Source organism: Condylura cristata, unplaced genomic scaffold (assembly GCF_000260355.1).
Source record: "Condylura cristata isolate star-nosed mole 26May11 unplaced genomic scaffold, ConCri1.0 scaffold00035, whole genome shotgun sequence".
Lineage (NCBI taxonomy): Eukaryota > Metazoa > Chordata > Mammalia > Eulipotyphla > Talpidae > Condylura > Condylura cristata.
In genome coordinates this window covers 13,267,290-13,283,757 of record NW_004567136.1, presented here as the reverse complement: position 1 = coordinate 13,283,757, position 16,468 = coordinate 13,267,290, and the positions used below count along the sequence as shown (strand labels likewise).

At 46.4% G+C, this 16,468-nt stretch overlaps 1 protein-coding gene across 1 annotated transcript in view; it reads right to left on the bottom strand.

Annotated features, from left to right (window-relative positions):
- The window catches only part of AGBL1 (ATP/GTP binding protein-like 1), a 509,246-nt gene that overhangs the window by 232,196 nt on the left and 260,582 nt on the right, over positions 1 to 16,468 (bottom strand). Inside the window, exon 19 of the mRNA XM_004692971.2 lies at positions 2,946 to 3,075. Within this exon, the coding sequence (XP_004693028.2) occupies positions 2,946 to 3,075 (130 nt within the window). The remainder of the gene's footprint in view (positions 1 to 2,945; positions 3,076 to 16,468) is intronic.

Sequence of the window (16,468 nt, the reverse complement as noted above, 5' to 3'; positions counted from 1 at the left end):
TGGATGGGTGGATGGGTGGGTGGATGGGTGGATGGGTGGATGGATGGGTGGATGGGTGGGTGGATGGATGAGTGGATGGGTGGGTAGATGGGCAGGTACATGGGTGGGTGGGAAGGTAGATGATGGATGGATGGAGTGAACAAGGGAGAGATGGAAAAATGAACAGCTGGGTGGGCGAGTGGATGGATCAGTGAAGCAATATGTGACTATTCCCTAACGCTTACAAACTGAATGACCCGTCTGGTGTCCAGCAGCCCCACCATCAGGGCACTGCTTTCTCTCACCGACTCACATCTTTACTGGTCCTGGGAGTTCATATTATTTTGCCTGCCAGTAGATAAACATCTGAGAAACTTCTAGAAGAGATGCATCAGGACATACATACAGTTTGTCTGCAGCCACATGCCCAGGGTCCCCTGCCACAACCGGCCCCTTCCCTGCGCAGGCCCAAGCAGGGATGCGGCCGCCCCTGTTCTGGGCTCTGGCTGGGGCTGGCTCAGCGCAGCCTCCGTGGTAACTGAAAGATGTGTTGAGCCATTAGAGAGCTCTGTGTCACTGTGAATAGCATTTAGTGCTCAGCTGTTTCTCACCCACCTCTCAGATGGTCCCAGCAGGAAACAAGTCTGTGGCTGTCATGTTTACAGTTAATTAATGTTTATTTATATTTTTAAACAAGGTTTTCACCTGTCATACTTTAAAATAAATGTTCTATTCTTCAATTAGAGGTTGTCAGCGCGGAGAGGAATCCTGCTTGCTGCGGGCTGGGTGTGTGGGCTGCGATGGGCATCAGGCAGGGGCCTCTTCTCTCAGCCTCTCTGACTTCCCAGGGCCTAAGGCTTCCTGCCCAGTGGACACACTTTCTCCATGTCCTGGCTGTGAGACTGGAGCTCTGGAACGAAGACTTTAAACTTGCTTGTGGGGGCAGGGGACATGGGCGACAGTGTCTTCTTGGGTGGGGGCAAGGGTGGGCATGAAATCACTGCATATTTGACCATACAGAAAGGAAAGCCTTCAGAGGAAAGGATGTGCTTTGTTCTCTTTGCAAGAAAGAACCGACTCAGCAAGACTGATGTGTTCAAACCCTGCACCTTCCAAGAAAGGTCCTGCCTTCCTGGCTCCTGGGAGGCCACCTTCACACCCTTGGACTCTCCACGGTCAGAACCCTTCTTCACCTAGGTCCTCAGGGTGACTGATGGTTGATGTGGACATGAATGGTGGTGGTCTTGGTACATGAGCTGCCATTTTTGACCTTGGTAGGGGCTGAGCAATTAAGACCAGTCATGTCAAGCACTTCATGGCTATGAAATGAACCCCAATAAAAGTCAGGGGAACGCCCCTGGCCGGCTACATCCCACATGTCACCATACATGTCGTTGCTGGAGAACGTGCTTATAGCTATACAACCCCACTAAGTGTGGACCCAGAAAACACATGTCTCTCCTGCCTCTAACCTGTGTGTCTCTTACCTGCGCTGATCTTGACCTGTGTGAGAGAGGGAAACGGGTACCACAGATTTCACTGTAATAAACCACAATTACGAACATAGCGGCTACTCTGAGTCCCTTCTGAGGAACTGGAAAACCTGAGAATGGTCTTGGGGCCCCGCAAATATACTTTCCAAAGACTAAGTGATGAAGAGAGTTAGGCTGCAGGACGCAAAACACAGATCAGCATTGAACCCCAACTCTGTATACTTCCCAGTGACTTCAGAGACATCATTTGACTTCTGAATCTTTTTGAGGTTTCAATATGATTCTATATTAAACATCAGTCCATAGTTTCAATAGACAGTCACCGACTGTGTTGCCACACAGGATGTATCGGTCTACCCCTCCCCCCCCCACACACTGTTTATGATCATTATGTTGTGTTTGCCTGGCTGCTGGAGCAAAAGAGGTTAACAGTAAACATGATTGTTGACCCACCTGTGAACTTCACGCTGGCTTAAGTTCCGTAGGTCAGGTAAACACTAACTTTGGACATAGGCCCCTCCATGACTTTGGGGGTAGATTATGCTCATGATCTGTACTCAATAAACGATTGTTTTCCTACCGTCACTTGGTTATCATTTCCTCCTTCTGACCATGAACTGAAGCTTCAGGATTCCAATAATCTGCTTTTCATCAGTTGCAGTTGCTCTGCACTTGGCAGAGCAGCCTGCTGTGGCAGTGCCCAGAACAGTGCCAGAAAGATCTTTGGAATTTAATAAATCTGAGCTCAACAAGAATCTGCATGACGAGAGGATTTTTTCCAAACACCATGTCAGGGGCATATCCATTTCCTTTCTTGATCAATCACTGAAAAACCAGCAAAATAAAGTGGGAGGAAATGCAATGTCTTGCCCAGTTTTCCCTGACAAGGACTGAGCCAACGGTCTGTCCCAGTTGCGGGTTGAATTGTGGCCTCCCCGCAAACAGGTTGGCGCTCTAAGCCCAAGTATCCGTGAACAGGCCCTCATTTTGAAAGAGGGGGTCTGCAGCTGCGTCACCCTAAGGTGAGGCCATCCTGAGCCGGGAGTGCCCTCACCTGGTGACCGAGTCCTTAGGAGAAGAGGGACATGTGGACACACGGCACATCGGAGGGCCAGAGCCATGTTGAGATGGCGGCAGCGACGCTGCCACACGCTAGGGGCTGGGTGCCGCGAGAGCCGCGGGGGGAGCGGCCTGCGCCCCTGCAGAGAGGCCATGGCCTCCACCTCCGCCTCCAAAAATGGGACAGAGAAGCTCTGCTGACCAAGACTGACCAAGCTCTGTTCTTGAGCCACCCGCTGCGGCCCTTTGCCCGGGCAGCTCGAGGAAAGGGACACAGCCCCTCTGGGGCCGGCTGCACGGGGGTCTCTGGCCTGTGTCCGATGCGCCTACCTTGGTGCAGGGAGGAAGCGCGCGGTCTGCCCCCCCGAAGGGCGTGCGGCCAGCGGAGTGCGCGGGCAGACGCAAGTGACTCACCACGGGGCTCCGGCCGACGCTGCGCAGGTAGTGGAGGAGGCCTTTGGCGTGGTAGATGGTCGGCTGCCACTCAGCGCTGGGCGAGAGCCACTGCCGGTTCAAGTCCTCGCCTCTCAGCGAGCATCTGTGGCTGTGGAACCAACGGCCAGCAAGTAAACACACGCGCAGAAGAAAATCACTTGAGAAAATAAAGCTCGACAGGACAGACAATGAAGCTAATGAGTCCGACTTCCCTCTGACTTCTGCCCAGCTGGCATCAATTGCTAGTGCCCAGGAAGCTGCAGATGGGCCTTTAAAAGCTCCCAGAGTGTCATGATCATTCATGTCCCCAAAAGAACTGGAAGCCATAGTTGACTTGACATTGGGTCATCAGGGTTTTAAGAACCAGTTTGGGAGAAGTGATTCCCCACCATCTACATCCACCGAGGACAGGTTTGGTAAGTTTCTCTCACCTCTGGGACCTTCAATTCTCCAGAAAATGAAGGTGAACTCAATTGAGCTGGCTGGGTGTGTTATATATGATATTTCCAGCTGGTCCAGTAACTCTGCCAGGTGGATAATATTGCACTCCAATGAAGAGGCCAAGGCTCAGAAATGATTAAATAAATGGACCCAGATCACAAAACTGAGAACCAGGGTTTGCATCCAGTGTTTACCTCTGAAAAATCACAAGGCTCCTTCTCCCATCACATCGCCTCTTTCCAATCCGCAGAGATGAGCACAAAGCTTGACATTTACCCAGGCAGCTTTTCAAAGACACCATCACAGAATCTTAGCCCTCATTAGAAATGAACTCAAAGTCACCTGTCCAGTTCATTTGGGAAACGAAGATGTTCATGAGAAAAAGTATCAGGCTCCTTGTCCAAGGTGACTCGGTGGGCTCCTGAGAGCAGGCTGCCGTCCGGAAGGAAGGAGACCGGCCCTGAGCTGTCCAGTAAGGTCACGCCAAGGCCCACCACCCAGAGGTGACCGAGAGCAGCCAGGGTCAGGGAAGACCCAGGGGTCCTGCTAAGGTGGCATTTACCCAGTCGGGCTAACGAACAAGGCGCCACAGGTGGGGAGGAGCACAGCCCCCAGCGCCGAGCGCTGACACCCCGAACCCCACCTCTGGGGCTCTAGACCCCAGACCACGGAGGGCTCACGGTGCCCTCTGGACAGCAGTGCCTCTGCCCCTATGCCACCTCCCACCTTGTCAACTTTGGGGGTCAGGTCAGCAGGGAAACGCTCCCTGACCTCGGGGCCTTGCCTTCTGCTCCTGTTTCTTGCAATAGCACCCTGAGGCCCCCAAACCAGAGTTCTAATAAAGCCACTTTGGATGGGACTCAATTTGTCTGCTCTCTTTTATCTTACTCCCCTTGCCTTCCCAGTCTGACTGAGCTTCCTGGGGGCACAGCCCCTTGGTTACCTGCAAAGCCCTAAGACAGGTGGTGCCCAGTAAATAATTTGGGATGAGTAAGTGCATTAACATCTAAGTGTGGAATCAGACAGCCTTTCTGTTAAGAACACTATTTCAATGCAGCTTGGAGGTAGGAAGAAAATGGTTCTGCCTCCTCCTTTCTCTTTCTCTTCATGTTTCTGAAATTATCTCTAAATATTAGTTTCCTGCTGCTCGTCAGTCCCCTGGCACAGCTCGCTGGAAACCAAGTCTTTATTCTGACTTCAGCACTGAAATATTGTGATCTGAGAAATGGCAGGCTTTCGCCTCTTCCTCTCCAGCATTTTCATTCTTTTCCTGCCTTTCCTCTCCTTTCTTCTGCTTCGGAGCTGTGACATCAAGAACAGGGCTCCTCTGTTCCACCCGGTGGCTGTGGATGGAGGCGGACGGGAAGCAGACGGTGCGGGCCCAGAGCCGCGGCACGGCCCAGGCTTGCTCCGGAGCTCGCGGTCGTGTTCCCTGAATGCCTTTCCTCGAATCCGGGCACTTGCACACACCGCCTCCCTGGGCCTCCGGACTCTCCGTGGCTGCTCTGAGCTTCTCCTCGCCCTGACCTGGATTCCCACCGATGCTGGGCTCTGTCTCTTCTCTGTACCACGGCAGGTAGCGGAATCCGTGCGGCCCCTTACCGGCCCTTCTGTCTGCATACAGGGACAGGCTGGCACCGCTTGCTTGCGCGCAACAGGCGGCAGTCACATGCCAACGCTGCCCGCCTCTTCCTCCCTTCACTCCCAAGTGCCACGGTCACGTCCACAAGGAACAGGGCCACAGGTCACTTCATAGCAGAAGCACCATTCCGGGTGACAACACCCCCTTTTCATTTACATGTATCATTCAGTGTATTCCGTCTATCATCTGTGTCAATCTATCATATAGTTTTGTGCTGCAATCAGAATAAGCCGAGCTTCCGGTGAGAACCTAGTCACAATGTCAGTTCTCTCAGCAGAGGTGGGATCCGGGGCCTTTTTGAGAGTTAATGTTCTCGTATGGGGGGGGGGACGACTAGGGATGCTCAATTTAGCAGTGTTGGAGTTGCAAACAAGAGGAGATATGTTTTCGGTCTCTCCACGAAGAAACACCAGCACAGCGCTGTCCCCACCTGCCCAGCTCACCGCCCCGACAGCCAAGCCCACACCCCACGTGACACACCCCACTCTGCTCGGTGAGCCGCAGCCAGCCCGATGTGGGAGCCGGGGCTCCTCAGGACTCAGCCCCGGGCTCCTCACCTCATTCTAGGGTTTTCCTGCTGAAGAATAATCAAGAAACCAGCGCAGTTGCTGGAAGGGAGAAGAAGCAGGCCAGAGCCCCGGACAAGAGGCCGTGACCAGCGTTCAGTCCCCTCTGACTTGAACACACTCCAGGGTGAAGCGATGGGCTAAAAAGAGCAGAATTCGCTGAAGGGGAAGCTGCAAGGGGACACCCGGTCAGTGGATGGCTGGGCGGTGGACCGTTGGCTAGAATGAAGGGGCCGCGTCCTCTGAGGCCTCCTAGGCGCATGGGTCATGGAGGACGGGGCCGGTGTGAGACTGGGGGCCCTGTGCACTTGCGGTAAATCTGGTTGTTCTGGGGAGCATGGCGGCGACGCTGCAGGCCCAGTGGACAGCTGCGTGCACTCGGAGCCCCGCGCTCGTTTGTATTCCAGGCCCTCTGCATGACTGTGACTTCCGGAGTGTCTCTGTGTGTGCTCAGGCTTCGGCAGTTCCTCCGTCCACGCCGCTGCGGATTATTACAATATGTACAACACCTAACTGGAGTGCTTTCCCTTTTAAAGCAAATCCATTTGCTCCCAATCTCCAAATCCATTTGGCATTTTGTGTTAATAATATCAGAGATTCATGCAGTCAGAGGAACGGCTGCTGTTCCTCCCAGGGATTTGTTTTAAGCATTTGAAGATGAAATACACCCCATCTTATTATCTACTGTAGCATTTCAGAAATGACAGCTGCTCCCTCTATGTGGAGAGAATTAGCAGATGGACAGCTATGACTAGCTGGCAAAACATTCAGTGTCTCTGATTCCTGTAAGGGGGTCATCCCTCAAATAGAGTTTGAAGTCCTGCTTTGCTAATAAGAAGGACAGGATGGCGAGCATTGCTATTTTTCCCCACGGGAAATTGAGAACTTAGGTGGCGGGTGGGGGTGTCAGGGAGAATTCACTTCCTTTCAGCTTTCACAGCACAAGTCATTTGGTCTGACTCCTCATTAAAGGGAAAAAAAAAAAAAAGCTTAGTTTGAATATAGTCTGCTGAAGACAAATCCTTTATGCATGAGTGTGCTGGCTTAGGGTGGCCAGGGGCCCTGTGTGTCTAGCTACGTCACCATGTAGCCTTGAAATTCCTGCACCTGGAAAGACCTTCGGCCCCTGACAGACCCAGAAAGCTGCCTCACCAGCACCAGGACCCACATTCTAAGGGGCAATTCAAAGGTGGAATTCCTGGCCAGAATAGGACCTAGGGACCTAGTTAATGGTGTCATGATGACACTGGCTGTTTGGGGAGGGGTTCAGCACCCACAGCCACCCCACTAGATCCCCCTTTGCTCTTCCGACAACCACCCACACCCTCCTGCTCTTTCTGGGCACCTCTGCAGCCCAAGTCTGACAGCTTTTCCCCAAGCACCTGCATACTTCTTCCCTTGAAAAAAAGCCTCTGGTCACCTAAGAACATGGTCGTTTTAGGACCAAATAAAAGCACCTCACTTGAAATTACTGAACAGTGAATCAGCAACGTCTGTCTTAACGCAGAGGTCGCCAAGCAGAAACCACCAGTCCCACGGTTAAGGGGAGCTCGGGGCCGAGACCGGGAGGGAAACGACATTAGTAGGACTCGTTCATTTACTTCAACTGTGGGTCTGTGTGTCTGCTCAGCGTGGGGGTTGCCCCATGACGAGTGACACAGCCTGGGGCCTCGGCCATAGACCCTGACCTGCCAGGGCCCCTGAAGCAAAGCGAGGAACACATGCCAGAGGAAGGAAGAGGGAAAGTGAGTCACTTCCCGCAGGAGAATCAGAGCTCTGGTCAGACAAGAAAGTGATTAAAAAATCTGCCATCCACCGGGACTCCTTAGCGGAGAGCCGGTGCCCGCCGGCCTGAGCGAGCGACTTCAGGCCTGGCAGTGTCCCTGTGCCCTGCACAGCAGCATCTGAAGCCTCAGCACAAGCGTGCCTGAGCCTCAGCAAGTGACCTCGTCACCCACTGCACGGCCTGGGGACAGCAGGCAGGGGGCCAGGTGGGAGAGTCTACAAAGGCAGAAGACGCAGGAAGCCTCTGGGGCAGAACAGCACGCTCTGGCCAGAGCCTGCACCCGGCACTTGCCACATAAGCACCGTCAGCAGAGAAAGAGACAGAAACAAAGGCAGCCTCGTCTGCAGCCCCAACGACTATACAGTTCAGAGCAGCCCAGCCGGCCGGGGCCTGCGACACTCAGGCTGTGTCGTCACCTAGAGAGCGGGGCAAGGAGACACCGAACCGATGTGCCCGGCAACGCCGCCGTCAACAGCACTGTGAGGAGCCTCCAGAGACTGGATCAACCCAGGGCAAAGCTGGGGTTCGGAAAAGACCAGAAGAACCGGTCTGACTTTGCTCAATAAATAACTCAAAGTAGACCCTGGATCAGAGATCAGTCCAAATACACACTTGCTGAAATGCCCTCATTCCAACTAGGAGCCAGCCTGCAGCCTCGGCCCTCAGCCCGTGGGCAGCTGGAGCAGTATGAAGGGAGGCTCACACGACAGGCAGACACTAGGGTCCCCCACACTCGCCCCCAGGTCTGCATCTTAACAAGATCCCCAGGGAAGTTGTAAGCACAATGGCGTAAGACTAATGTGGCCTGTGCTACCTCTCGGAATGCAAGTCAACACTTGCAGAGGAACCCTGGACTAGATGAAGGATTTTCTTGTCATTGCACTTTCAGGGACCTAGAACACATGCGACTTAGGATCTCAGACATCCCCCAGAGCTATGCTAGCTCAAAAGGTTTACAGATTCCCCCCCTCTTCCTGCACGCCCACCCCATTTTTGCCACTCATGTTTTAGTCTCTTGCATGTTTTCATTTATGGAGTTAAAATGAAACTGTTTTTTCTAAGTTATTTCAACAGTCTGACATTATATAATCCTTCAACAAATCAATGGTACAATTGAAACGATAAAAAGGTAAGGCAAGTTCAGCTGAAATCAGGCCCAACTGGTCCGCCTGGAATGAGCTTTCCAGCCTCCCTTGAACCGATCAAGGATCTGTAACTGCTAACCCACAGTCCTACATAGCACTCCACACCCTCATACCACTGCTTTAGTAAGAATACAGACTGCTCACATTGAAATCATCAGTACTCTCAGGGGAAGTTTCTAAGGCTTTGTCCCCAAACCAGAGCTATCCGTGAAACATATGCCAACACATGCAAGGCAGCAGTGAGCCCTTGGGCTGTGCCAGGACCAGCCAGAGAACAGCCACCTGAAAGCATCTGCCACAGCCACTGACGTTTGGGCCACCTGGCATTATCTGCTAGATAGAAGCATGATTTGCTCAAGTTGTGAAATTTACATCCACTAATTTTTGCAAAAAGTTCTCAGACTGGAAGGTTATCAAAGAATGTTCTTAATCAAGCATTAACAATTATATCCATATGTTAAAAAATACTTTTGATGAATTTCAACACTCTTTCCTGACAAAAACATTTAAGAAACTGTTGGATTAAGAATCGATGCATACATATAATATATATTTTTCTAAGCCAGAAATCTTAAGAGTTGTCAGTGAGAATCTAGAGGTATTTCCATTCAGATGAGGAACAACATCATCTCCAGGACTATTCAATATATAACTCTAAATATTATCTAATAAACACAAACAACAGACATCAATTAGAAGTACACTAATTGGTAAAGATGATGTTAAGCCATATCTATTTGCAGATGCGTCTATAGAAAACCACTGTATAACTCCAACCATTGAGGAAGTTAGGAAGGCCACAGGATATAATATTAATATATAGGGTTAGCATCCACATAAAAAGCAGAGGCATAATTTGAAGTATCCACAAAATGGGGTTTTGTGTAGTTGTTAAAAGAAAGAGTAAGTTCTCTGTAAACTGATACATAGTGGTGATTTTCAGCATGGATAACTAAGTAATGAAAATTATGTACAATATAAAAAGCATATGTAAGAATGAAGGGGATGTGGAAAACTCTACATGTGTCTATTCATTTTTACAAAAAAAAAATCATGAGAAAGCGACATGAAAAACTATGAAGTGACTACTCGTAGACGCGTGGGAGCTGGGCATCTGCACTTCAGCACAGATGAGCGAGGAAGGCGTGGGAGGGGTGGTGGCATGTGACACTTCCCTGGCCATACCTTTTTTTATTGTTACAACATTTAGAACCAAGTTAATCATGTACATCCTCATATGAATAAATATAACCAACCATGAATAAAATCCAAAATGGATTTTATAAACGGTTACAAATGAACTTAAACTCTGTGGAAAATAAACAATAAGGATGGAAAGAAGAAGAAGAAAATAACTGACCTAAGTAACTTTATAGTCATAATTTGGCAAAAGGCTAAATTTAGCAAAAGACAAAAGAACAGTACACTATCTGTCTTTCACAAGAGTATAAAATTCTGAGTTAGCAATTGTAAAATTACTCATGTGTAATCTAGGATTTAATAAATAAGCAAATTTATTATGAATAACAACCAGACTCAACATTGTCACAGAAGGGGGCTGTAAGTAAGAGTTACGTGTCTGTGTGTGTGTGTGTGTATGTCCATACATCTATTTCTAAGCTCCATCTACTGAGGTCCTAGAGACAATAACAACCTGTAGCAACAAACATACAGAATGTTCCTTAGTTTCTAGGCACCATTACTTAAACTTTTTTATAGACAATTTATTCCCAAATAAGCATTTAAAATATTTCCTAAATATTTCAAAAGAACGAAATGCCATAATTTGTGAAAGAACAAACGCAAGACTTTCAAAAACTCAAAAATGAGGTAACTGCTTATTAAATGATTCAATGAAGAAAATGTCATTTTGTAAATAAAAGCTAGACTGGAAAGAACAGAGAGTGAAGAAATACAGTGAATAATGTGTCAAGAGCAGATGTGTAAAGGAAAACATTTTTCAACTGTAAGGAAACAAAGAAAGAGATAAAAAATTTTGAGTGGTAGTGACTGATGCCACAGCTAAGCAAACAATGTCCAACACACAAACAACAGGAGCACTTAAGGAAGAAAAACCAAGCTAAGAATCTGACGCATACTAAAACTTAAATTAAGAAAACTCATAAAATAATCAAAAACTGACAGCTACATAATGTAACAGTGTGTTACATATCCGAGAATGTGGATTCAGCACAATCAACACAAAAATATTGTTCAGTAATATCATGGCCTTTTAAAGAAGAAGAAAGAAATTGGGACTCTCGGCAGTAAAAATACAAGAATGAAAAGTGAAAACTAAATGTGAAAGTCTGAAACTAGATCAACATCTCACACCAAATACACAAATGGAATCAAATGGATTAAAGACGCGATGTAAGGTGTGAGACCACAGAAGACGTGAAAGGAGACACGGGCAGAGCATCCAGACCACCACTGGCCTTGCCAGTGTCTGCGGACCTGTGTCCAGAAGCAAGAGAAACAGAAGGAAATATAAACAGGTGGGATGACATCAAGCGAAAAGCCTTTGCCCGAAGAAACTACTGGTCGACACACGCAACCTCCAGAAGCCGCTGCAGTCACTTAATAGGCCTTGTTGTCACAAGGCCAGCTTTGCAGATGAGGAAACAGGTATTTAGAGAGGTTAGGGGCTGCCTGGTGTGGCATGATTTGGTTTCTTTCTGAGCCAGGGCAAACTGTGTGATTCAAGGCAGCGCTACCCAGAAGATGCCCGAAGTATTAGCTGCCACATCAGAACGCCGATTCAGGGCCTTGGAGGAAGTAGTGGTGGGGAAAACCCTCATAGAATTGAGACCTTCTGCCCCCCACACCTACATCAAACCTGAATGAGCTTCTATCTGATGTGTGCGTTGAACTTTGGAGTCAATTTTCTTTGACAGTGAAAAAGATTTTCACCCCTTAGTATTTTAGTAACTGATGGCCTGTGAATCTCAGGCCATAACTTGAACACTAGTCTTAAGTCTTTTACATCTTGGTCTCCACTTTTCTCATATGTGAAATGAATAGTCGCCTTCCTACTTGACAAGTTGGTGCCAGGTATAAAATGGTATTGAAAAGAAAAAATGCTGTATGAAAACATTTATTAATAAGTAATGCTGAGTGCTCAGTGTTTAAACACCTACTGTGTGACATACATGCTTACCCCACAGAGAACAGCAGGGAACACGCCTTCCTAGGTTCCTACACTTAGAACACACTTGTCAAGTGGAAATGGGAGGTAGGTACTGTGGTGACCATTTAGCTTGCTCGTTTCTCAGCACCAACTCAGCACAGTGACTAGAATGTGGTAAACAACAAATCCATCTTTATCTATGGAATAAGAGAACCCTATTCTGCGGCTTTCAGAACATTTCTTCTCTGAGCCACCACTGTCTAAATTAAAACTGGGACTTTATTTTCCCTGACAATGCCACAAATTTAATTATGGGATATTGATTTTCCCAGATCATCTTCACCTTCAGGGGGCTCTTGGCGGCTGCAGTCTGCTTTGGATTAAAAGTCACTGTATTTTCCTTGTCAGAGAGATGAAAAAATTTCATGTAAAGTATAAAATCATGTGATGGCACAAGGGTGACTTGGTGATGGGAAACCCATGGGGGTGACAATTGAGATGGAAAAAAAAATGTACAAAATGATGTAAAAATAAACTGTAAAATAAAAAAAAAAGTATAAAACCATGAACAGTGAGAACAATTATAATTGTTTTTCATGAAGTTTTGATGTGAGTTCTGTCTCTTATCCCTAATGCAAGAGTTCTTTTGTTTCGTTGTGCTTTAATTTTACAGCTGAGTTCTCCCTAAGAAGTTCAGAAATTAGGGGCCCTTACTGTGGGATATATGACTAAATAACGCCTATGTTTCTCTTCATGAATGGAAACAATTCATGACTTTTTACTTGTTCCTTTTTTCTATGTCTCAGAGGCTCTGCTCATATTAAGGTAATTTTTCCTTATGGACCAGAAATCAGACCGGACATTTACATGTCCCTGGAGAGTTCATCAAGCCAAAAGATGTCTCCAGAGAGTCACAACTCTTCCCTTCCCTGCTAACTGTTAGGGGTAGCAAGGGGGGTGGCTCTCTGCTTTCTCCAGAGGATGTCAGTGTGTTTAACTCTGGTGGATAATAAAATCCAGATGAGTCTTTCGGGGCAAGGAATATACATGCAGAAAATGATTGTCTGCTGATTGGGGGTTTCAGTAGCTAGGACACATTCACCTCATCTACTGAACACACTGCTAATGCCAATACTGTCCTAGGTAAAGAAACAGAGGGAATCCTCAGGGGATCAGAGCTCCTTTTCTTTGAAGTCTGGCAGGAGAAAGTGGAAAGATGGGAATGTTAGTGCTGACAGGGCTGAGGAGAAGGTCAGATAACAAACTGAGTTTCCGTCATGGCTCTGACACCTGGTTACGTGATATATATAAAACAAGATCCATACCTAATCTTGAATCAGAGCAGTTATTTATTTAAAAGAAAACCAGGGCACATAATCTCTACTCCAGGAGACATTTTACTTTAAAAGTCCATAATTTGTGCCTTGGTGTTGGGTGAGCTCACACACCTGAAGAGGTGTGAACTTACACCTCGGCATCATATACCATCAGTCAACCAATGCTACCTCAGTCAAAATAAAAACTAAAAACCTATAATTCTAAGAATTCAAAGAAAAAGACAGGAGAGAGAAGAATAGGGAAATGGGTTTTATTCTCTGACACACCAATTCGTAAGGAGACAAATTACACAAGATTTATCACCCCATAGCTGACTTGTGGCAGTCACTTCCTCATTGGTTTTCTCATCTCCTTTCTCTCATAATATTTCTCTCTATTTGACAGAATGCCAAACTGATACTCAAAGCCTTGCACTGACTTCCTGTTACCTAAAGAAGAATGTGTAAACCACTTTGGCTGGCATTCAAGATTTTCCACAAACTGGTCTCAGCTCACCAATCCAACCTAAACCCTTATTACTGCCTCATACAACTGCACTACAAGTCAGAGCTCCTTGTTCCCAGCTCAGCTGTGTTCTTCTAATGATCAACTCCTCTCCAGGGCTTGTGAAACCATGTCTGAAATCCAGCTCATTTCTTCTTCTTCTTTGTTAGTTTACTTTTTTTTTTTTTTTTTTTTAGGAAGCTTCTCGAGCATTGTCTCTTTCATAAGACATTCTTTGGCTACACTGAGCCACAATTTCTCCAACCTCAGAACCTCTCAGGAGGACGATATGGTAGAAGCTTTGAGGCACCATCACCAGCATCAGACTGTGGGTGCCTGAGTCTGCCATTTTCTATGTAAACGTGGCCAAATTACATAACAACCAACTTTAGGATGCCTCGATATCAGCTGAGAAATACATCTACCTCTCAAATCCCACCTAAGGGAAATACTGGTATCTAACCCACAGGGATCTGTTCCTTTGAAACAGAACACACTGAAAACAAACAAAAAAAAAAATGCTTAGTACATAATCAGTACTCAATGAATTTTTTTTTAAGATCTATTTATTTATGCATACAGAACTGGGGTACAGGCCAGAGAGGCAGGGGTTGGTGAGAGGATTCACCAGAGACAGAGTGGGGAGCAGAACAGGCAGATTGACAAGCACACTACTTAGGGGAGCAGTGGGCAGGTCAGGAGAGGTCTGCTGCACCATGTGGATCACCTCTGGGGCAGGGATCGAACTCATGCCGAAGTGGCTTTAGCTTCTTAGTGCTGTGCTTTAACCTGCTGCGCCACCAGGGAGGGCCCGGATGTTTTTTTTTTTTTTTTTTTTTTTTTTTTTTTTTTTTTTTTTTTTAAACTAATTCCCTACTGCACTCATGTTTGTATCAACATCCTTCTGAACTTTTATTTAACTAAACTATCAATACATACTTAGATCATACATCATTGGAGAATTAACTCCATTTTGTATATGAATTGAACCACTTCAAACTTAATCATCTTACCCTTTATTTAATGACTTTCAATAACTACTTGTTAAGTAAAAGCTTAGAAACAAATTGGACTATCACTGTAGGATGGCTTTCCTTTTTTTGATATGGTCAGTGAAGTATGAGAAAAAAAGTTGAGAGAAAAAAACCGTATGTGTCACTTAATCCTCAAAACAGTCTCCATTTCATATTTTAAAAACTGCAGTTCAGAAGGTTTATGTTGCTATTCACAGTCACACATTTCAAACAAGAATTTGAACCAGATCATTCAGCAAATTGAAAATCGGTGGCACAGTGGAAGTCTGGAAATTTCTGTACCCAAAACACGATCTTCTAATAACATCTTTTGCTTCAGTTTTTGTCTTTATTCTCTCTTGATGTAATGGCAGAAAATACATTGACTTGAATCTTGCTCAGTTTCTGAGCAACCCACGTTTATTGCTAAGTCTTTCCTTACCTTCCCCCTCCCATACACATGCACACAAATGCACACACACACACACGGAATTCTGGAAAGTTAAAAAAGGCGAAGAAGGTATTTATCTGGCTTCCTAAGTAAAGAAACAGCTGCAGGAAAATGGCTCCCTCATTCCTCTAATCACTCAGATCAAAGGTCATCAGCCATCTTTGATTTGATAACCCAAATCCCATACGCCAGCAAACCTTACAACTTCTGCTCTCAAAAATACAAGGAGACCACCTTCGCCCTACCTGATCGCCAGCATCACTCATCCAGACCAACCCAGGAGTCTGCCACCTGCTTCCTTTCCACCACCCTACGGTCTTCATGATGACACGACCCTATGAGAGACTTGTCACTTCTCTGCTCCAAACTCTCCAGTGACTTCCAACCCCCTTCTGCCTGACACCCCTGGAGAAGGTCCAGCTATCACCTGCCGAGAGTTTCCCCTTCCCCTGATCACTTCGCTCATTCTACTCTTCCTTCTGAGCAGGGCAGGCACACACGGCTCAGGGCATTTCCCTGTGCTGTTCCTTCTTCTTAGTCTCTCCCAGATAGCCATGGCTTTCTCCCTCAGGTATGCACCCAACACCTTTACCCTCTCTCCTCTCACTACACTATATTTTTTACACTTGATGCTATTTGTGTCCTAGTACATACTGGCCTCTATTCTGACTTAAGTTCTCTGGTCCACGCTAGAGCGCAGGCTCTGTGAGGACATGAGCATAGCCCGTTCTGCTGAACTGCTATGTATCCATGACAAGAAAACTGCTGAGCCATAGAAGATACTTCATTCTAGATAATAACTAAATGAAAGGATGAATAAATGAATGAATTTCCTAATTTCCACTTTCAGGGACGTGTATTTTTTTATGGCCCACGCATATTTTCCTTTCCTGGGTATGAATATAGCTCAGCTCAGCTGTAGTATTAGTGGTTTTCCCACAGTCATATTTCCCATCATCTTACTGATGAAAAAGTGGTGACGCTTCTGATAGATGTTGAAGGGGTGGGAAATGAATTTGGTTCAATTTAGCTTATTTCTACTAAGACCCAGAAGACCATCAGGTGGGTTTATCATTAGCAGCTGAGTTGTGTCTTTTTATTTCTATTTTAGCAATATGAGGGTTGAAAATATTCTCATGGCTAAGTATTATGGACCAGAACAAAAGCCGTCTTTCGTCTACTATATATTTAAAATTAAAATATATTCTTTAGCTAAACATAGTTGATATGACTTTTGCATCTCTTTATCAAAGAGAATAATTGTCAAAATACTGTCTCATAGGAACAAATCTCCTATATAATTACTGCTTTCCTCCTTTCTCACTCCTCCCCCAAGGTGAGAAAACCACAAATACATCCTTAGGAAGTAAAATATATACATTTATTCACTCCATGCCAATCCTAAGTCAAGAATCAAGCCTTTAGATACTGTTGCTTCCCTTCCCAAGGATCCAGATTGGTTATCCACAATTATCAGGAAGGTGTTGTTTTTCTCCTTTCACTCTGT